The 22,497-nt window shown below is 50.5% G+C and overlaps 1 protein-coding gene across 1 annotated transcript in view; it reads left to right on the top strand.

Moving 5' to 3' along the window:
* Positions 1 to 21,030, top strand: part of RCC1L (RCC1 like) — a 36,439-nt gene extending 15,409 nt beyond the window's left edge. The window contains exons 7-11 of the mRNA XM_050783730.1: positions 1,992 to 2,173; positions 5,632 to 5,719; positions 7,195 to 7,368; positions 10,300 to 10,385; positions 20,118 to 21,030. Coding sequence (XP_050639687.1) covers positions 1,992 to 2,173; positions 5,632 to 5,719; positions 7,195 to 7,368; positions 10,300 to 10,385; positions 20,118 to 20,195 — 608 coding nt within the window. The 3' untranslated portion in view covers positions 20,196 to 21,030. The remainder of the gene's footprint in view (positions 1 to 1,991; positions 2,174 to 5,631; positions 5,720 to 7,194; positions 7,369 to 10,299; positions 10,386 to 20,117) is intronic.
* Positions 21,031 to 22,497: the final 1,467 nt, after the last annotated feature.

The raw sequence follows: 22,497 nt of genomic DNA, 5'->3' as shown, positions 1-22,497 counted from the left end.
AGCTGGGACTACAGGCGCCCGCCACCTCGCCCGGCTAATTTTTCGTATTTTTTAGTAGAGATGGGGTTTCATCGTGTCAGCCAGGATGGTCTCGATCTTACCTCGTGATCCGCCCGCCTAGGCCTCTCAAAGCGCTGGGATTACAGGCATGAGCCACCATGCCCGGCCCCAGTCTTTTTACTGTCTCCATAGTTTGTCTTTTTCAGAATGCCGTATAGCTAGAATGCTATAGTATGTAACCTTTTCAGATAAGCTTCTTTTAATCAGTATCATGCATTTAAGTTTCCTCCACGCCTTTCCATGGCTTGGCGGCTTACTGCTTTTTAGTGCTAAATAACAAACATTACATTGTCTGGATGCACCATGGTTGATCCATTCACCTGCTGAGGAACAGGTCCATCCCTTTGAGGACCCTGGTTGAAGGCAGGAGTCTACAGTTCAGTGTTCTGCCTTGGGCTGCTGCCCAGGGGTTACCCCCATAGCAAGTGCCGATAATGACATTTGCTTTTGGGCAGGTCCTGCCTGTCCTTTTCTCTGCTGTTTTTGTTTGTTTGTTTTTGAGACAGAGGCTCGCTCTGTCGCCCAGGCATGATCGTGCAGTGGCATGATCTTGGCTCACTTCAACCGTTGCCGCCTGGGTTTAAGTGATTCTCCGGCCTCAGACTCCTGAGTAGCTGGGATTACAGGTGCCTGCCACTGCACCCGGCTAATTTTTGTAGAGACGGAGTTTCACCATCTTGGTCAGGCTGGTCTTGAACTCCTGACCTCATGATCCACCCACCTTGGCCTCCCAAAGTGCTGGGATTACAGGCGTGAGCCACCGTGCCCGGCCTCTCTGCTGACTGTTAACCATGCCATTTAAAGTTCCCTGTTTTTTGGGAGTGGTGTTGGGGATGGCATGGACTCTTAGAGATTTTCTTTATTTCTAGCAAGACCACCAGTGCATTAGAAATTGCTTGTTGTGATCGGGCAGGTGACGCACACCTGTAATCAAGCACTTTGGGAGGCTGAGGCAGGAGGATTGCTTGAGCCTAGGAGTTAGATACCAGCCTGGGCAACATAGTGAGACGCCGTCTCTATTTCAATTAAAACAAAAATTTTAGACCAGGCTCTGTGGCTCACACCTATAATCCCAGCATTTTGGGAAGCTGAGATGGGTGGATCACTTGAGGTCAGGAGTTTGAGACCAGCCTCGCCAACATGACAAAACGCCATCTCTATGAAAAATACAAAAGTTAGCTGGGTGTGGTGGTGCATGCCTGTGATCTCAGCTTCTTGGGAGGTGGCTAAGGCACAAGAATTAAAAAATTCCTTGAACCCAGGAGGTGGAGATTGCAGTGAGCTGAGATCGCGCCACTGCACTGCAGCCAGGGCAACACAGTGAGACTCCATCTTAAAAATAAATAAATAAATAAGTTGTATGAGCATGCAAATAAGCAGATTAGGATTTCCTTCCTTCCTTCCTTCCTTCCTTCCTTCCTTCCTTCCTTCCTTCCTTCCTTCCTTCCTTCCTTCCTCCCTCCCTCCCTCCCTCCCTCCCTCCCTCTTCTTTTCTTTCTTTTTCTTTCTTTTTTTATTTTTTGAGATAGTCTCACTCTTGCCAAGGCTAGAGTGCAGCAGCAGTCTTGGCTTAACTGGAACCTCTGCCTCCCAGGTTCAAGCAATTCTTGTGCCTCAGCCTCCTGAGTAGCTGGGATTACAGGCATGTACCATTATGCCCTGATAATTTTTGTAATTTTTTTTTTTAATAGAGACAGGGTTTCGCCATGTTGACCAGGCTGATCTCGAATTCCTGACCTCAAGTGATCTGCCCACCTCAGCCTCTCAAAGTGTTGGGATTGCAGACGTGAGCCACTGCGCCCAGCCCCAGATTAGGATTTCTGAGCTGATACTTGTTAGGTGCTTAAAACTGCACTTGGCGTATAGTAAGTCTGTGTATGTGTTTGTTAAAAGAGCAAATAATTAAAAATCCGTCTTTTCCACTGTGTTAGGTCTGGGTCACTACAATATCACCAGCGCGCCCACCAAGCTAGGTGGAGACCTGGCGGGAGTGAACATTGTCCAAGTTACCACCTACGGTGATTGCTGCCTGGCCGTGTCCGCTGACGGAGGACTTTTTGGTTGGGGAAACTCGGAGTACCTGCAGCTGGCCTCTGTCACTGACTCCACACAGGTATGCGGTCACCGACAGCGTGGTGCTGAGAGGTTTGGAAACATTAAAGTGTTAAGGGGCCGGGTGTGGTGGCTCACACCTGTAATCCCAGCACTTTGAAAGGCCGAGACAGGCTGGGCGCGGTGGCTCAAGCCTGTAATCCCAGCACTTTGGGAGGCCGAGACGGGCGGATCACGAGGTCAGGAGATCGAAACCATCCTGGCTAACACGGTGAAACCCCGTCTCTATTAAGAAATACAAAAAACTAGCCGGGCGAGGGGGCGGGCGCCTGTAGTCCCAGCTACTCGGGAGGCTGAGGCCGGAGAATGGCGTGAACCCGGGAGGCGGAGCTTGCAGTGAGCTGAGATCCGGCCACTGCACTCCAGCCTGGGCGACAGAGCGAGACTCCGTCTCAAAAAAAAAAAAAAAAAAAAAAAAAAGAAAGGCCGAGACAGGCAGATCGCTTGAGGTCAAGAGTTCAAGACCAGCCTGCACAACATGGCAAAACCCCATCTCTACAAAAAAAATACAAAAATTCGCCAGGTGTGGTAGTGCATGCCTATAATCCCAGGTACTCAGGAGGCTGAGGCATGAGAATTGAATCGCTCAGAGAGTGCAGTGAGCTGAGATCGCGCCACCGCCTTCCAGCCTGGGTGACAGAGCAAGACTCTGTCTCAAAACAAAGCAAATAGGCTGGGCACGGTGACTCATGCCTGTAATCCCAGTACTTTGGGGGGCCAAGTCGGGCGGATCACCTGAGGTCAGGAGTTCAAGACCAGCCTGGCAAACATGGTGAAACCCTGTCTCTACTAAAAAAAAATACAAAAATTAGCCGGGTGTGGTGACAGGTACCTGTAATCCCAGCTACTCGGGAGGCTGAGGCAGGAGAATAGCTTGAACACAGGTGGTGGAGGTTGCAGTGAGCCGAGATTGCACCATTGCACTGCAGCCTGGTGGACAAGAGCGAGACTTCGTCTCAAAAAAAGAAAAAAAAGGACAAGTAAAGGAATAAAGAATGACTACTCCATAGCAGGGCAGCCGCCCCACACTTTTTTCTTTTTTTTTTGAGACGGTGTGTCACTCTCTTGGCAGGCTGGAGTGCAGTGGCGCAATCTTGGCTCACTGCAACCTCCATCTCCCGGATTCAAGCAATTCTCCTGACTCAGGCCCCCGACTAGCTGGGACTACAGGTGCCCACCATCATGCCCGGCTAATTTTTGTATTTTTAGTAGAGACAGGGTTTCACCATGTTGGCCAGGATGGTCTCGATCTCTTGACTTCGTGATCCGCCCATCTCAGCCTCCCAAAGTGCTGGGATTACAGGCTTGAGCCATCGCGCCTGGCCTATATTTTTTTTAGTAGAGACAGGGTTTCACTGTGTTAGCCAGGATGATCTCTATCTCCTGACCTCATGATCCGCCCGCCTCAGCCTCCGAAGTGCTGGGATTACAGGCATGAGCCACCGCGCCCAGCCAGGGTTTACATTTCAACGTGAGATTTGGGTGGGGACACAGATCCAAACCATATCAATTGTGTAACTAATCTCTTTCGTCCCATCACTCATGTTCCACAATTACCAACTAACGGCCAATTCAAAAAATAGAGATATGATTCACACACCGTAATTCACCATTTTAAAGTTTACAATTTAGTGAATTTTAGTATTAACATATTCACAAGGCTGTGCAACTGTTACCACTATCTAATTTCAGAACATTTTAATGACTCCTCCAAACAACCCCATATTGCTAATGGCTAGTTTTTTGTTTATTTGTTTGTTGGTTTTGGTTTTGTTTTTTTTTAGACATACAGTCTCACTTTGTTGTCCAGGCTGGAGTGCTATCATAGCTCGCTGCAGCCTCGAACTCCTGGCTCCAGCAATCTTCCCAGCTCAGCCGCCCTAGTAACTGGGACTATAGGTGCACACTGTCACACTCAGCTAATTTACAAAAAATTTTGTTGTAGAGACAGGGTCTCGCTTTTTTGCCCAGCCTAGTCTCAAACTCCTGTCCTCAAGCGATTCTCCCACTTCAACCTCCCAAACTGCCGGGATTACAGGCATGACCACTGCTGTACCTGGCTGGTGCAGTGCTGCGGTTTGAGGTTGCAGTGTGTTGTGATCATGCTGCTTGTGAATAGCTGCTGGACTCCAGCCTGGGCAACATAGTGAGATCCCATCTCTAATAAATAAACATATTACATTCCTTGATATGATCAAATTTCTGACAACATACAGCAGGGTTTTAAATTTGTGTTAATAGATAGAGAAATCTGCACAAAGGGAAAGTAAAGGTCAGCTAATAAGATTTTTAAAAGCCTCCCCTGTGATCAGGTACAGTAGCTAGAAGTGGTTGCAAATTTGGCTATGAGCTTCCTAGTAGGGAAAGCAAAGAAGAAACATGGCCATTTAAATGATTCATTGTTTCCGTAAGATAAACAGCAAATAAGGTGTTGGGGAGAAATATGGCTCTCCCAGCTACCAAGGCCTGAGAGAAATGTCACCCATGGCCTTCCTGTGGGGGACAGATCCAATGGCATGCCATTGTTATATATTGCCACATAACAAAAGGCCCCAATACTTAGTGGATTAAAACAATACACTTTATTTATTTATTTAGAGATAGGATCTTGCTCTGTCACCCAGGATGGAGTACAGTGGTGTGATCACGGCTCACTGTAACCTCCACTTCCTGGGTTCAAGCGATTCTCCTGGCTCAGCCCTTTGAGTAGCTGGGACTACAGGCACTTGCCACCACGCCCAGCTAATTTTTGTATTTTTAATAGAGACAGGGTTTCACCATGTTGGCCAGGCTGGTCTCGAACTCCTGATCTCAAGTGATCTGCCTGCCTCAGCCTCCCAAAGTGCTGGGATTACAGGCATGAGCCACCACACCTGGCCACAAATGTCATTTCTTTTTTTTTTTTTTTTTTTTTTTTTTGAGACAGAGTCTCGCTCTGCCGCCCAGGCTGGAGTGCAGTGGCGTGATCTTGGCTCACTGCAAGCTCCGCCTCCCGGGTTCACGCCATTCTCCTGCCTCAGCCTCCCGAGTAGCTGGGACTACAGGCGCCCGCCACCTCGCCCGGCTAGTTTTTTTGTATTTTTTAGTAGAGATGGGGTTTCACTGTGTCAGCCAGGATGGTCTCGATCTCCTGACCTCGTGATCCGCCCGTCTCGGCCTCCCAAAGTGCTGGGATTACAGGCTTGAGCCACCGCGCCCGGCCAAATGTCATTTCATGTTAACTTGAGTTGACATCTGCCTCCTTCACTAGACTACAACTCTCTGAGCGTGGAAACTGGGTCTCTTTTGCTTACCATTATACCCCAGCCCCTAGTTTAATGCTTGGCATGTGATGTTCAGGAAGTATCTCTGGAGTGAATGAATGAACTGGGACTCAGCTACTCTGTACCTAAGACCAGAACACTTCCCAGTCCTTACTGGTTTGCTTTCCTAACAGTGTGGCTTCTTTCTTTGGTTCAGGTGAATGTGCCCCGGTGCTTACACTTCTCAGGAGTGGGGAAGGTGCGACAGGCTGCGTGCGGTGGCACGGGCTGTGCAGTGTTAAACGGTGAGGCCTTCTTTCCGGTGGTTCATTGGGAAGCTGTAGGTGGATTGCATAGGGAGTGGTCAGTGTCCATTGGATTTGCAGGCTGTAGACCTCAGCCTCAGGAGGGTAACATGGCTGGGCGTGGTGGCTCACATCTGTAATCCCAGTACTTTGGACAACTGAGGCAGGAGGATTGCTTGAGGCCAGGAGTTCCAGACCAGCCTGGGCAATATAACGAGACCCCGTCTCTGCCAAAAAGTGGAGAAATTAGCTGGAAGGCTGGGTGTGGTGGCTCACACCTGTTATCTCAGCACTTTGGGAAGCCAAGGCAGGCGGATCACCTGAGGTCAGGAGTTCAAGACCATTGTGGCCAACATGGTGAAACCCTGTTTCTACTAAAAATAGAAAAATTAGCCAGACATGGTGGTGCATGCTTGTAATCCTAGCTACTCGGAAGGCTAAGGTGGGAGAACCGCTTGAACCCAGGAGGCAGAGGTTGCAGTGAGCCGAGATCGCGCCACTGCACTCCAGCCCGGGTGATAGAGCGAGACTCTGTCTCAATAAAAAAAGAAAAAGAAAAAATGAAAAATTAGCTCGGCATGGTGGTGCACGCCTGTAATCCCAGCTACTCAGGAGGCTGATGCAGAAAGGTCTCTTGAACCCAGGAGTTCGAGCTGCAGTGAGCTATGATCATGCCACTGCACTGGGCAACAGAGTGAGACCCTGTTTCAAAAAAGGAAGGAACTGTGGCCATGGGAAGATGTCGTTGGATTGAGCTCAGTCATTACAGGGTGTGAATAAAGTTCTTAACAAAAAGCAAATAGCCCGCTATTTATCTGTAGACACATGACCACAGAGCTGAGTCATCCTAGAGCAAACCTCTGGAGTGGAGAGCGAACTACTTCATTCCCCTCCCTTAACCAGGGCCAGAGAGACTCCAGCTCTGCCTTCTCCAGCCAAAAAATCAAAGGCAGATGGGAGAACAGCCTTTAGCTTTGGATAGCGATGAAATGTCTGGCACCACTGATGAATATTAAACTTTCTGTATCCAAAACATCATTTCTAAGAGTTTTAAGAATCTGGCCAGACATTGTTGATGTGTTTGGCTTTGCTCTTCCTATCAGTGCGAAACACAGCGCTGTCATTAGGCGGAGAAGACATCCTCCATTCTCTGGTATTCGTATGGGTTTTCTGGCTGATTTATGCACTGATCCCCTCCAGGTTACTAACCCTCAAGATGTGGGAAGTTTGTGTTCTGAGCCAGGAGAGCTGGCGAGACAGACTCCCCCAGCAAGAATTTAAGCAGGGGCGAGTGAATTATTCTAAATCTCTGTCTGCACTTTCTTGCCAAGCAAGGAGGGGGAAAAAAAAAAAAAGAACAACAACAAAAAAAATCGTGTGGATGTCATAAACCTTGGTGGTGTAGTTGGAGTTTCTGGTGAGGGAGGGTTCTTACTTGGATGGACTTACTGACCCTTGTTTTTACTGTAATGTAGGAGAAGGACATGTTTTTGTCTGGGGCTATGGAATTCTTGGGAAAGGCCCAAACCTAGTGGAAAGTGCTGTCCCTGAAATGATTCCACCCACTCTCTTTGGCTTGACGGAGTTCAACCCAGAAGTCCAGGTTTCCCGCATCCGATGTGGACTCAGCCACTTTGCTGCACTGACCAGTAAGTGACCAAGCCCGACGGCCCGGGTGTAAGCCCGGCAGAGGTTCTCTCTCTCTCAAGTTCAACCCCAAACTTCCACCCATCCAACAGAACGGCGCCTTTGTACTGATAACTCAAGTGAGGGCTAAACGAGAAGTTGTTTGCCTCAAGGTTGTATAATGTTTCCTGTTTTCCCCCCTGGAGGTTTGGGTTTGGTTCGTTTGGTTTGTGGGTAGGCTAACGTGAACATGCGTTTTCTCAAGAGAGCACCCATCGGTGGTAGGAAGGGGCACCGCCAGTACGTCGGGTGCTGGAGGAAACCGGCAGAGGCTTGGCGGATCCACGGGTGGGTGATTAGGAAGTGATTGTGTGGGGCTTAATCCCACTCCCCGGCCGAGCCCAGACCCTGAGCTGACCCAGGATATGGGATGGCAAAAGGCCGATTTGTCAGACTGTCCCGTGGTTTCACGGAGGTAAATCTACTGGTTTCTCCAGAGTGCTGGGGCAGAGAGTGATGAAAGGGGAGACCGAAATGGAGGTTTTTCCCAAAAGCCTGCCAGATTACAAAGCCACAGAATATCTGCTTACCCTGCAGGGTAAGGGTAAGGAATGTGTCCTTTTCTTGGTTAAATCTCCTCAACTACGGTTACTGTGGATTCAATTTGCTGCTCTCTAGTTGACTCGAATAGTCAGACTGTCCTGAATTAATTTCATTCTGTGATTCTCAAGTAAATTAGTTATTTCCTTGCAATTAAAAGAATCTTTTCATCTCATGGCAAGTAATTGTTTTCTTTTCAAACATCTGGGCCGGAACAGTCAGTTTGTGTCATCTTCAGTTGAGTTCTCTGGCCTCATTCCCATGTGGGGCCTGTCCCAGTTGCCCGCCCTCTGTACAGGGGTCCTAACTGCTGTTCCCTTTTTGTCTGAATTCCAGGCTTCAGAGGCCGTCAGACAGGCAGGCCTGGGTTGTTACGGCTGTCGGCTGGAGTTTTATCTGGATCTAGGTTGAAGCACTGAAGTCGCAGTGGTCATGACTAAGCCAGAGAATTCCTTGCCACTGCCCAGCCAGAGTGGCCACTTGTATTTGCAGCTGAGTGTAGGTCTCATGAATTCCGGTTTTTTTTTTTTGAGACAGAGTCTCACTCTTGTTGCCCAGGCTGGAATGCAATGGCACGATCTTGGCTCACCACAATCTCCACCTCCCGGGTTCAAGCGATTCTCCTGCCTCAGCCTCCCGAGTAGCTGGGATTATAGGCACCCTCCAACATGCCTGGCTAATTTGGTATCATGAATTCTTAAAGCTATTTTGATTTGGCAAGTAAGAGTCATATGGACTAATTTTTGGAGAAACAAATATCTACTGTCCAGAAAGTTCTTAAGGCCTAAACTATGGGCAGAGTCATGTGTTTAGAAATCTGTGTGAAGTGTTTGATTAGAGCAGAGGCTTTTCTATTTGCCCTCATGCCATGTAGCCATTTCAGGTCACAGCGAAATGAAATTCCTTTCTGGATTTCTCCCCAAGACCCAACAGGCCTCCTTGTAAGGGTGAGTTACTGCCTGTTGGTAGACAGAGCGTGGCTGTCTTCCTGCCTGTGTGCCTGGCATTTGCAGATAGCCATCTGGGAATTGGAGTTGGTTGGTTTATCCTGTGGTCTGCTAGCATTTTGGGGAGCCAGACCAAATTGTTCTGTTAAACACCCGAGGTCTAGCTGGGTGCAGTGGATCATGCTTGTAATCCCAGCACTTTGGGAGGCCAAGATGGGAGGATCCCTCGAGCCCAGGAGTTCGAGACTAGCCTGGGCAACATAGTAAGATTCCGTTTCTACAAAAAATACAGAAATTAGCTGGGTGTGGTGGTGCACACCAGCCTATAGTCCCAGTACTCTGGAGGCTGAGATGGAAGGATTGCTGCTTGAGTTTGAGACTTCAAGGCTGCAGTGAGCGGTGTTTGTGCCACTGCATCACAGCCTGGGCAACAGAGTGAGACCCTGTCTCAAAAGCAAAGAAAAACACACACACAAAAAACTATCTGAGGTCTGAGTGTGGAGGACAAGGGGCACGCTCAGATCAGGGGGGCTAAGATAGCTTGTAATTATTCCGTACTTCTTCAACCCCGGGTCTTATAGTCTTGGCTTTTCCTTGTCACTTCCTCTGCCCCCCATGACCCAAGCCTTTTGCCTGACAGCCGGTGGTGACATGGGCCCAGGAGTGCCCCAGCTGGTAGAGACAGAGTCCCACCTGAAGGCCGGGCTGAGAGAGGCCATCTCCTGGGTTGACCTCTTACAGCATCCTGTACTTTTTCTTCCTCACAGTTTTTACAGTTTGTAAACATATATTAAAATCATCTGTCTGTTCCGTCTCCAGCCTGTCCCCAGCTCCTGAAACACAGACCTAGACCCAGCACAAGCAGGCACTCGGTCATTAGATGCCCTATGGCCAAATGCTCCCAAAATTTGGACAGTCAATCCAGGAATGACAAATTGTCCTACTTTTCACTGCCAAATCAGGAAGCCCAGGGTGTGGAGGGCGGAGTTTGGTGGCACATGATTGTAGGCGGGGCACAAGGGGTGAGCAGAGTGGGCTGTGTGCACCAGTGACCTCCAGCCCTGTCCACTACCCACAGACCCCAGCTCCATGCACCACCCCCAGCCCTGTGCACCACCCCCAGACCCCAGCTCCATGCACCACCCCAGCCCCCATCTTCATTTACGTGCTCATCTCCCACATGGGTGGATACAGCAGAAGTCCTGGGTGTGGACCTGTTTTCGATATGGAGGCAGCATCTCTGACCCTTACTTTTGCCTTCAAAGAAAGCATGAACACCTGGTGAAAGCTGAACAGTGGGCTCTGTAGGTATCTGGTTCTAGAAAGCCTGTTCTCATGACCCATCCTCTCCTTGGAGACTTGTTCTTCACACAGTGCCAACCAACCCCTGTTTTTCTCCCTTTGCAGACAAAGGAGAGCTGTTTGTATGGGGCAAGAACATCCGAGGCTGCCTGGGAATCGGTCGCCTGGAGGACCAGTATTTCCCATGGAGGGTAAGGCTGACTGGGGCAGTCTCGAGAATGGATGCTGAGAGTAGAGTCACCTGACGTCACCGCAGACACCTTGCGTGCAGCTGGGCCAGGACGAGGGCCACGGGACCTGCTCCCCCTTCCGGGTCCTGGCTACGCTCCTCCAGTGCAGCATGCCACGCCATAGCACGCTCTGTGGTGACACCCATGAGATACCCGTGGGACATCTGCATGGTGTGATGGGCGGGGGAGTGACACCAGGCTCTCGGGGTGCAGGAGCTGGGTCAACCCATCCCGGCCCGCCGAGTGGGAGGTTGGAGGCAGTGGCTCACCCAAGCATCCAGTCCTGTAAGAAGGCCTGTTGGAGGCCGTCCTTGGGGTGGAGCGGGGAAACAGAGGCACGATGGTGCAAGGCTCTGGCAGGGTGCCGTGAGACTCCAGAGAGGGGGAGATACTCGATGAAGTCGGCACACTAGGAGCTGTTTACAGAAGCCCACATAGGGGAATGCTTCACAATGAATGTAAAAGAAAGCAGGATGTTTAATATTTAGATGGTCCAACCGCAGCCATGAAGTGAAAAAATGAAGTCGCTTCCTTAGGGGCGGTAGTATGCAATTAGACAAAAAGGCTCCTTCCAGAATTACAGGGGAAGAGAGACTCATTCTAAAATTGTAGTTTACCTTTGCTTTGTTTACTAAGTCAGTTCTTTAAGGCATTCTAAAAAAGGAGGTTTTTGGGGTTTTTTGAACATGAAACATATGTTCATGGTACAAAAAAATATACTATGGAAAATAAGTCTCCCACCACCCAGTTTTGTTCCAGAGTTTTCGTTCCAGTTTTGGTCCTGGTTTCTTTATGTTCTTTTCCAGAGATAGTCTCTGCATAGAAACTCGTATGCGTGTGTGCGTGTGTGTGTGAGTGCATGCATGTGTGTGCAGGATGCATATGGGTGTACTTTATCAGAAGGTTGCATTTTAATTTGTTTTGAAATTGTGAAAAGCATTTTTTTTTATTTTTTTAATTTATTTTTTATTATTATTATACTTTAAGTTCTAGGGTACATGTGCATAACATGCAGGTTTGTTACATATGTATACTTGTGCCATGTTGCTGTGCTGCACCCATCAACTTGTCAGCACCCATCAACTCGTCATTTACATCAGGTATAACTCCCAATGCAATCCCTCCCCCCTCCCCCGTGAAAAGCATTTTTAAAAAGGACTTGCACCAGGTGCGGTGGCTAACGCCTGTAATCCCAACGGCAGGCTGAGGCAGGCAGATCACAAGGTCAGGAGTTCAAGACCAGCCTAACCAACATGGTGAAACCCCGTCTCTACTAAAGTACAAACAAATTAGCCAGGGGTGGTGGCAGGCGCCTGTAATCCCAGCTACTGGGGAGGCTGAGGCAGGAGAATCACTTGAACCCGGGAGGCGGAGGTTGCAGTGAGCCGAGATCACGCCACTGCACTCCAGCCTGGGCGACAGAGGGAGACTCTGTCTCAAAAAAAAAAGGACTTGCAAAAGAAATGTGTGTGTGTATATATATATGTATGTATCTGTGTGTGTGTGTGTGTGTGTGTGTATATATATATATATATTTTTTTTTTTTTTTTCAAGACCATTGGTGGAGGCTCTGAGAAAGCAAGTTGAAATGGAGACTTTAACTTTGTTTTTTATTTTTGCTTTTTATGAGACAGAGTTTCACTCTGTCACTCAGGTTGGATTACAGTGATGTGATCACAGCTCATTGCAGCCTTGACCTTCCTGGGCTCAGGTGATCCTCCCACCTCAGCCTCCTGAATAACTGGGACCACAGGCGTACACCACCACACCTGGCAAATTTTTGTATTTTTAGTAGAGATGGGGGTCTCGCTATATTGCCCAGGCTGGTCTCAAACTTCTGGCCTCAAGCAATCTGCCTCCCTCAGCTTCCCAAAGTGCTGGGATTACAGGCATGAGCCATCACACCCGGCCGACTTTAGCCTTGTTGGAAAAGTGTTTGTATAATAGAGTTGTTCCCAAGGTGTTGGGCCTTGCCGGCTTTCTCCTGGGCCTGGAAACCGCTGCTGTGAGGAACGGAGAGTCAGGCAGTAGATGCAGCTCAGATAATGTGAACGTCAGTCATCTACATGCCCACTGCTTTCTCACTGACTCCTCTCTTCTCTCACTTAGCCCTTCCTTTCGAAAAGGACTTCCTTGTGAGGGCGGGCTTGGGAAACAGTTAAAGCAGTCGGGTTTTGGGTGAAAGAATGCTGACGAGGGTCTGCCCCCTGCCCTCATTTCCTTCAAAGCAGAGTGATCAGCCTGAGATTTGACTCAGGTCATGTTGCCCCTGCCACAAGGGGCTTGTGCAAAGCGCTGGTCCCTGTGTGGGCAGGGAGTGGCCGGAGCCCGATCCCCTTGACATTCCATCTGGGTCACTTGCCCTGACTCTCCACGAACCAAGTGTCCTTCTGGTCATTTGCTTTTTATTTTTATTTTATTATTATTTTTTTGAGATGGAGTCTTGCTTTGTTGCGCAGGCTTGAATGCAGGGGCACGATCTCAGCTCACTGCAACCTCCACCTCCCAGGTTCAAGTGATTCTCCTGCCTCAGCCTCCCTAGTAGCTGGGATTACAGGTGCATGCCTGGCTGTCATTTGCTTTTTAAACACATTTGTACCATTGGGAAAAGAGCACCCCAGCCTGTCCCCATGATGGCGGCAGTTGGCGCCAAACCATTGTCCTGCCTCTTGCACATTCAGGGAGCCCCTAAGTGTTTGTGCAGGGAGTGGCCTCGACCCCTGTCCTCTTTGGATTGGGGGTGGGACGGTCCAGTTCCTTCTGATGTCTCACTTAAAAAAAAAAAAAATTACAAGTGATTTTTCTTTTCTTTGTTTTGTTTGTTTGTTCTTTTAGACAGGGTCTTGCTCTGTCACCCAAGCTGGAGTGTGGTGACAGGATCTCGGCTCACTGCAGCCTCTGTCTCCCAGGTTCAAGTGATCCTCCCATCTCAGCCTCCCGAGTAGCTGGGATTACAGGCTTGCACCACCACACCTGGCTAATTTTTGTATTTTTTGTAGAGATGGGGTCTTGCTGTGTTGCCCGGGATTTTTTTTTTTTTTTGAAACAGGGTCTTGCTTTGTCGCCTAGGCTGGAGTACGGTGAGATCACAACTCACTGCAGCCTCAAACTCCGAGGCTCAAGCGATCCTCCTGCCCCAGCCCCCCAAGTAACTGAGATGTGGGATGGGATGACAGGCACGTGCCACCACACCCAAATAATTTTTTTTTTTTTTTAAGAGATGGGGTCTTATGTGTTGATCTCAACCCCCTGGGCTCAAGTGATCCTCTTGCTTCATTCAGCCTCCAGAATAGCTGAGATTACAGGCATGTGCCACCACACCCGGCTTATTTTATTATTTATATTTATTTGTTTTATTTTATTTATTTAAGAGATGGGGTCTCACTATGTTGCCCAGGCTGGTCTCAAACTTCTGGCCTCAAGCGATCTTCCCACCTTGGCCTCACAAAATGTTGGAATTACAGGGATGAGTCACTGTGCCTGGGTGATCTTTATTCTTTAAAACAACTATGTTCAAATTAATGGTCCGTAGGGGATATATTACATCATTTAAGAAGTAGTCCAGAAAAGAAGAGAAAAAAAAGAGTAAAACTTCACTTGTAGCTCATGCACTGGTACCAACTAGTTATTCCTAGACTCACAGAATTTGGCCTTTTCTGAGTATGTAGGCCCGAGAGGCGACATCTGAGCCACCTGATTCAAACCTCTGCTTCCAGAACCTTTCCAGGACCTGTTTTTTTGCTACATGTTGAGACTCATCACTCAGAGAGGTTCAGTGGTTCCCCCAGGATCACACATCTAAGTCGGAGTCAGAGCCAGGATTTGGACTCAGTTACCTCTGAGTTTTAAGATAATGATCTTTCCGGCCGGGCGCGGTGTCTCACCCTGTAATCCCAGCACTTTGGGAGGCTGAGGCGGGTGGATCACAAGTTCAGGAGATCAAGACCATCCTGGCTAACACGGTGAAACCCCGTCTCTACTAAAAATATAAAAAAATTAGCTGGGCGTGGTGGCGGGCGCCTGTAGTCCCAGCTACTCGGGAGGCTGAGGCAGGAGAATGGCGGGAACCCGGGAGTTGGAGCTTACAGTGAGCCGAGATCGCGCCACTGCTCTCTAGCCTGGGCGACAGAGCGAGACTCCGTCTCAAAAAACAAAAAAGAAATGGTCTTTCTACAGTCACCCACCTCCCTGGGCAAACCTGAAGCTGGTGTGGAGATAAGGCAGCACGCAGTGGCAGGGAACATTCGACCGGGTGTTGTCTGGCCTTTCAGGACCCTCCGACCTAAGAGGGGATGCTGTGGACCCACAGCAGGCGACGAGGGGGTGTGGAATGGCCTTCACCCCTCATCCCCCAGGGAGCGCCCTGGCTTTCCACAGACAAGCATTCCAGCCTGGCTTTGGGGAGGACAGGGCATGGACAGTGTGCTGGGCACCTGACGTCCATTCTTTCTCATCCTCCAGACACCTTGAGGGTGGGGTTGCTCCCTCCACAGTGCGCACGCGGGGACACCGATGTCAGGAGCAAAGGGGCTTGCCCCAGGTCTCACGGCCCCTGAGCGGGTTGGGTACAATTTGAACCTGCGACTCTGCCTATAGACAGTGCTTCCCCTCCCCGTGGGCCCGGCAGGTCAGGACCGATGGGGTCTGGAGACACAGCTGGGGAGCTCGCTGACTTCCAGCCTCGCTTATATGACTGCATCCATGGCCCTGGGTCTTAGGTGGTGGTTCTTTTTGTTTGTTTGTTTGTTTTTTGAGACGGAGTCCTACTCTGTTACCCAGGTTGGAGTGCAGTGGCACGATCTTGGCTCACTGCAGCCTCTGCCTCCTGGGTTCAGGCGATTCTCCTGCCTCAACCCCCCTAGTAGCTGGGATTACAGGCATGTGCCACCATGCCTGGCTACTTTTTGTATTTTTAGTAGAGACAGGGTTTCACCATGTTGCCCTGGCTGGTCTCTAACTCCTCACCTGCCTCGGCCTCCCAAAGTGCTGGGATTATAGGCGTGAGCCTCTGCTCCTGGCCAGTGGTTTTTTTTTTTTTTTTTTTAATTATTGGCCAGGTGCGGTGGCTCGTCCCTGTAATCCCAGCACTTTGGGAGACCGAAGCGGGCAGATCACGAGGTCAGGAGTTTGAGATCAGCCTGACCAACATGGTGAAACCTCATCTCTACTAAAAATACAAAAATTAGCCAGGCATGGGGGTGCACACCTATAATCCCAGCTACTCAGAAGTCTGAGCAGGAGAATCACTTGATTCCCCTTGAACCTGGAGGCAGAGGTTACAGTGAGCCGAGATTGTGCCACTGCACTCCAGCCTGGGCGACAGAGTGAGACTGTCTCAAAAAAAAAAAAAATTATTTTATTCATTCGTCTATGTATGTACCCACCTAGGTGGTTCTAACTAAGCAGGAGAGGAGTGAGGTTAAAAGCTCGGCACAGGCCAGGCGTGGTAGCTCACGCCTATAATCCCAGCGCTTTGAGAGGCAGACGCAAGAGGATTGCTTGAGGCCAGGAGTTCGAGACCAGCCTGGGCAACATAGTGAGACTCCATCTCTACAAAACACAAATGACCCAGGTGCAGTGGCGTGTGCCTGTAATCCCAGCTCCCTGGGAGGCTGAGGCAGGAGGATCACTTGAGCCCAGGAGTTGGAAGCTGCAGTGAGCTATGATCACACCACTGCACTCCAGCCAGGGCAACAGAGCACGACCTGGTCTCTAAACAAAAATTTAAAAATACAAAAGTGGCCGGGCTCACGCCTGTAATCCCAGCACTTTGCGGGGCTGAGGTGGGCGGATCACGAGGTCAGGAGTTTGAGACCAGCCTGGCCAACGTGGTAAAACCCTGTCTCTACTAAAAATACAAAAATTAGGCCGGGCGCGGTGGCTCAAGCCTGTAATCCCAGCACTTTGGGAGGCCAAGATGGGCGGATCACGAGGTCAGGAGATTGAGACTATCCTGGCTAAAACGGTGAAACCCCGTCTCTACTTAAAAATACAAAAAACTAGCTGGGCGAGGTGGTGGGTGCCTGTAGTCCCAGCTACTCGGGAGGCTGAGGCAGGAGAATGGCATGAACCCGGGAGGCAGAGCTTGCAGTGAGCTGAAATCCGGCCACTGCACTCCAGTCTGGGCGACAGAGCGAGACGACGTCTCAAAAAAAAAAAGAAAAAAACAAAACAACAATAAACAAAAATTAGCCAGGTATGGTGGCGCACACCTGTAATCCCAGCTACCTGGGGGGCTGAGGCAGGAAAATTGCTTGAACTCGGGAGGTAGAGGCTGCAGTGAGCCGAGATCGCGCCTCTGCACTCCAGCCTGGGTGACATCGAGACTCCTTTTCATTGGAAAAAAAAAAAATTATATATATATATATGCAAAAGCTGGTGCCGTTGAACTGCAGAGCTGGGCGCCAGAGCAGTCTCCCTTTCCCGGGTTCTCTTGTCCCCACGAGGGACTCACTGCTCAGGGTTCCTTCTTCCCGCACCCCCGTCTTTCACCTGGTGGGCGTTTGTTTTAGCAACTTGTAATTGTGGATAGGAATGTTCCTAAATGGATTCTGCTGAGACTTTTAAGAGAGTCACCGAGGCTAAATATGGTTCTGGGTTTTGGAGCTGTTTCCCTCAGCAGTGGAGCTGTGAGTGTAAATTGGCTTAAAAGAAAAACGCCATTTAACCTTGCCTAGGACAAAAATAAAACATGGCTGAGGGCAGTCTCCTCTTGGACTCAGTTCAGAGACCATGTGAGATTGTCCGCCAGGGGGAGCTGGAACCTTGGGGAGCCTCACACTGGTCCCCAGGGAGGGCTCCCAGGAGCCAAGCCCTCGCTGCCCACACCAACCACAGCAGAGACCATCCTGGCTTCCTCTGCTTTGGGCTTGAATGGCCAGAGCAAGGACCTGGGGGCTTAAGTGCAGCCGATGAGTGAGGAAGCGCACTTTCCCGGGAAAGGTAAATAGAGTGCTCCCTAATGGCTGCGGAGGTTGCTAAGAGGCGGTCGGGGCCCAGTCACCGCAGAGGCAGCCTGTTGTCTTCTCCCGCCGGCCTCACAGGCTTTCTGCATCTACGTGCCTTTGTGATTCACTGGGCCCCGTTCTTGTTTGTTTAGTGATTCCTGTAATAGGTTCTGCTAGAGACATTCATTTGTTTAGGGACAAGGCCGGGGGAGGACAGCATGACTTGGTTTCCAGCATCCATCTGCCTGTGGCCAGGAGTCCCTAATGGTCTTGTCTCCCAGCGTAGGCGCAAAGCTCCAGGGTCGGCGCCTGCTGCCTCTCGGCTTTTAGGGCCAGGCCATCTGGATTAGGCGGTTTCCCTCTTAAGCTCGGTAAACTCCACAGACTGTGGCAGATCCGCTTTCCAGCTGTCACACCACCTGGCTGCGTGCTGCCACCAGGGGAGGGTGGTCGAATTTGGACCTGGTCAGTAGATCAGGTGCCAGCATCCTGGCAGGGGTCTTCGGGCCAAGCCAGGCAGGGGCACTTCCTTTGCAGTGGGCACTTAAGAAAGGAAGAGAAGGCCGGGCATGGTGGCTCACGCTTGTAATCCCAGTGCTTCGGGAGACCGAGGCAGGTGGCCCACGAGGTCAGGAGATCGAGACCATCCTAGCCAACATGGTGAAACCCCATCTCTACGAAAAATACAAAAATTAGCTGGGCATGGTACTGCGCGCCTGTAATCCCAGCTACTTGGGAGGCTGAAGCAGGAGAATCGCTTGAACCAGGGAGTCGGAGGTTGCAGTGAACCGAGATCGTGCGTCTGCACTCCAGCCTGGCAACAGAGTGAAACTCCGACTCCATCTCAAAAAAAAAAAAAGAGACGCATATCTGCTTTTGTGCATAAAGAACCTCTGGAAGGCCAGGCCTGGGGGTCACGCCTGGAATCCCAGGACTTCGGGAGGCTGAGGCAGGAGAATCACTTGAGCCCAGGAGTTCGAGACCAGCCTGGGCAACATGGCAATACCCTGTCTCTACAAAAAATACAAAAATAAGCTGAGCGTAGTGGTGCACGCCAGTAGTCCTAGCTACTTGGGAGGGTGAAATGGGAGGATATCTTGAGCCCAGGAGTTCGACATTGTGGTGTGAGCTACTTTTGTGTCTCTGTACTCCAGCCTCGGCAACATAGTGAGACCCCTTTCTCTACAAACAAACAAACAAAATTAGCCAGACATGGTGGCACGTGCCTGTGGTCCCAGCTACTTGGGAGGCTAAGGCGGGAGAATCGCTTGAGCCCAGGAGGTTAAGCCTGCAGTGACTGCACCACTAGACTCCAGCCTGGGCAATAAAGTGAAGCCGTGCCTCTTTTTTGTTTGTGAGCCAGAGTCTTGCTCTGTTGCCCAGGCTGGAGTGCAATGGTGCGATCTTGGCTCACTGCAAACTCTGTCTTCTGAGTTCAAGCAATTCTCCTACTTCAGCCTCCCGAGTAGCTGGGATTACAGGTGTGCGCCACCACACCCAGCTAATTTTTGCATTTTTAGTAGAGACGGGGTTTCACCATGTTGGCCAGGCTGGTCTCAAACTCCTGCCCGCCACGGCCTCCCAAAGTGCTGGGATTACAGGTACGAGCCACTGTGCCCAGCCTAGACCCTGTCTCTTAAAACGAAAACAAACCTCTGGAAAGTTAATAAGAAATCAGTTAAAAGTAGTTTTCAAGGCCGGGCGCGGTGGCTCAAGCCTGTAATCCCAGCACTTTGGGAGGCCGAGACGGGTGGATCACGAGGTCAGGAGATCGAGACCACCCTGGCTAACATGGTGAAACCCCGTCTCTACTAAAAAAAATACAAAAAAAACCTAGCTGGGCAAGGTGGCGGGCGCCTGTAGTCCCAGCTACTCCAGAGGCTGAGGCAGGAGAATGGCGTAAACCCGGGAGGCGGAGCTTGCAGTGAGCCAAGATCGCACCACTGCACCCCAGCCTGTGCAACAGAGCGAGACTCCATCTCAAGAAAAAAAAAAAGGAAGAAAAGAGATGAGTGGAGATGCTGGGCCAGTGAGGTCTGGTTCCCAGACTGGACCTGCAAAGCAAGAGAAAGGGTTTCTGGAGCTTTTTTTTGACACGGAGTCTCACTCTGTAACCCAGGCTGGAGTGCAGTGGTGCAATCTTGGCTCACTGCAGCCTCCACCTCCTGGGTTCAAGCGATTCTCCCACCCCAGCCTACCGAGTAGCTGGGATTACAGGCGCACGCCACTACGCCTGGCTGGTCTCACAACTTCTGACCTCACATGATCCGCCTGCCTCAGCCTCCCAAAGTGCTGGGATTACGGGTGTGAGCTCCAGCGCCCGGCCCCTGGAGCTTCTTAATGAGCCATAGCAGTGGCTTCCAGGAGAGATCTCTGAACACCTGGTCTGGGGGCAGGGAGCCTGCTGGGGTTAGGGTCAGAGGGGAGCAGCCCCTGTGGGGCGTGCAGGTTCCAGGGATGCACACAGGCCTGTGTTCCTGCCCAGCGTGGCCTCTCAGGCTGATGTGAATGGCGATGGCTGCCGTTGACTGGAGGGAGCTGGGATGGCCTTGTCTACATGACCAAATGCAGTTGTCCTGATGGACCTGCTGGGGAGGCGTAAGCGCCCCCATTCCCAGAGGGGAGGGAGCCACGGCTCAGATAAACCGTCTCCTACTGAGAGGTAGGGCCAGTTGGCCAACACCAGTGCCTGCCTCCTCCGGGTGCGCCACCCCCACTCATGGTATGCTGGGTCTTATTTTTTTAGGTGACGATGCCTGGGGAGCCCATGGATGTGGCGTGTGGCGTGGACCACATGGTGACCCTGGCCAAGTCATTCATCTAAACCTCCCTCACCTGCTTGGGCGGCCCTGGCCTGGGAAACACTGGCACTGCGTGGCAGAGGCCAGCGCGTGGCCAGCCCCCCGGGGTTCTTGGCTGGTGGTGGCAGAGGACCCTGCGTGCAGTGTGATGCTGTCTCCTGAATCCCTTAGCGGGTACCTCCCAGGAGGATCGCAGGTGAGGTCTGCGGAACTCAGCACAGGACAGCAGCCTTTGGTGGGCCGCTGTGGCCCGCGCGTCTCTGCTCTCTCCAAGTAACATGCGACGGTGTCTGGTGTCACGTCTGGCCTGAGAAGCCCGTCTTAGGAAAGCTTAGCTTGAAGGCTGTGCTCGGGAGGTTTCTCCTCCCTCTGTCATGGCAGTCTCTTGGTTTGTGTCTGGCTAAGGCCATGCGTGTGCTTCGGACCGAGCCCCAGCTTAGGCGAGGGAGCCAGGCTGACTTCGGCCCTCGGTTTTCATTCAAGCCAGTCTGCTTATGGCCCTTCCTGGCCGCCTGCCACACCGCAAACTCACTGGGGGGACACCAGAAGCACCATGGCCTGGGATTCCATCTGGAGCTATCCGCGGGCGCCAGCCCCAGCCTCCCACCACGCTCACTGCCTGGCTTGGCAAAGTTAAGAAGCCCCTCAGGAAGAGAATCGAGGCCAAGTTCCTGTGGGCCAAGGGCCTCGAGCACATCCGCCAAGGCTCAGCTGCAGTGCCAGGCGGAGGAGGGAGATCCAGAAATTGTGAACAACGTTTGATTTAGTAGCGTGACTTGCCTTTCCCTTTAAAAACATCTTTTACAAATCTGTCTTGGAATAAAGTCTATTTTCTGTCGTTTGGTTTTTAAGATCTGAGGAGGTCTTCTTAAAATTTTACTTGATCATTTAGAGTTTTGCTTTTATAAACAAGCCTTTTGATACAGAGGCAGAAGCCAGTGAAAAATACTTTTATAGAGATGAGGTCTTTTGATTTTATTTTTTTTTATAGAGACAAGGTCTTGCTATGTTGCTTAGGCGCAAACCCCTGGCCTCAAGCCATCCTCCTGCCTAGGCTTCCCAGAGTGCTAGGATTATAGGTGCAAGCTACCATGCTCAACTGAAAAATAGTTTAGAAGACAGTCCTACTTGACAAATATTTTCTTTTTTTTTTCTTTTCTTTTTTTTTTTTTTTTCTTTTTTGAGACAGAGCCTTGCTCTGTTGCCCAGGCTGGAGTGCAGTGACTCAATCTCGGCTCACTGCAAGCTCCGTCTCCTGGGTTCAAATTATTCTCCTACCTCAGCCTCCTGAGTAGCTAGGACTACAAGTATGCGCCACCACACCCAGCTAATTTTTTTTTTTTTTTTTTAGTAGAGATGGGGTTTTGCCATGTTGGCCAGGCTGGTCTCGAACTCCTGACCTCAGACAATCTCCCTGCCTTGGTCCCCCAAAGTGCTAGGATTACAGGTGTGAGCCACTGCACGCAGCCATACTTGACAAATATTTTCTGAGCAGATTCTACTCCCATAATTCAGTTGGAAGAAAATATTTAGTGCTCCTGTCACAGGCTGGACTCCCATGCCCTGTCTGCCTTTATCCCGTTCCTTTTATGCGTTCACAACAGATACTTGTCGTGTGCCCCTTCGGTGCCTGGTACTGTCCTCATGCTGGGGAATGTGGTGACAAAAATCCGCGCACCGTGAAGCTTACATTCTAGGGAGGGAAACAGGAAAAATGAGAAGCAGCGTGTGAAATGATTCTGTGGTCTGTGGAGAGAAAGCAGGAGGAGGGGATGGGATCTTGGGAGGGCTGCACTTTATTTATTTATTTATTTACGAGATGGAGTCTCTGTCTGTCCCCCAGGCTGGAGTGCAGTGGCACGATCTCAGCTCACTGCAACCTCTGCCTCCCGGTTCAAGCAATTCTCCTACCAGTAGCTGGGCTTACAGCACCCACCACCACACCTGGCTAATTTTTGTATTTTTAGTAGAGACAGGGTTTCTCCGTGTTGACCAGGCTGGTCTTGAATTCCTGACCTCAGGTGATCCGCTCACCTCGGCCTCGAAAAGTGCTGGGATTACAGGCGTGAGCCACCGTGCCCGTGTACAGCCTAGAGCTGTACATTAAGTGGAATGCTCACCCAGCCAGCGGTGTCCTTCTCACGGCCATGAGAACTAGCTACTTAGATATCCAGGCCAGGGGCCCTTCACCGGGACTGTGAACTCCATTCTTAGGTTTATTACAGTCAAATTTTCTCATATACTTGAAATAGAAATTGAAAACCGTGTGTCATTTTTCCTTCCTGAAATTCCTACTGGGGCCAGGTCTAAAGTCGCCCCTGCCTT

Source organism: Macaca thibetana, chromosome 3, assembly GCF_024542745.1.
Source record: "Macaca thibetana thibetana isolate TM-01 chromosome 3, ASM2454274v1, whole genome shotgun sequence".
NCBI classification, from domain to species: domain Eukaryota; kingdom Metazoa; phylum Chordata; class Mammalia; order Primates; family Cercopithecidae; genus Macaca; species Macaca thibetana.
Note: the sequence above shows the minus strand (reverse complement) of the source record. Positions and strands in the feature narration are given on the sequence as shown.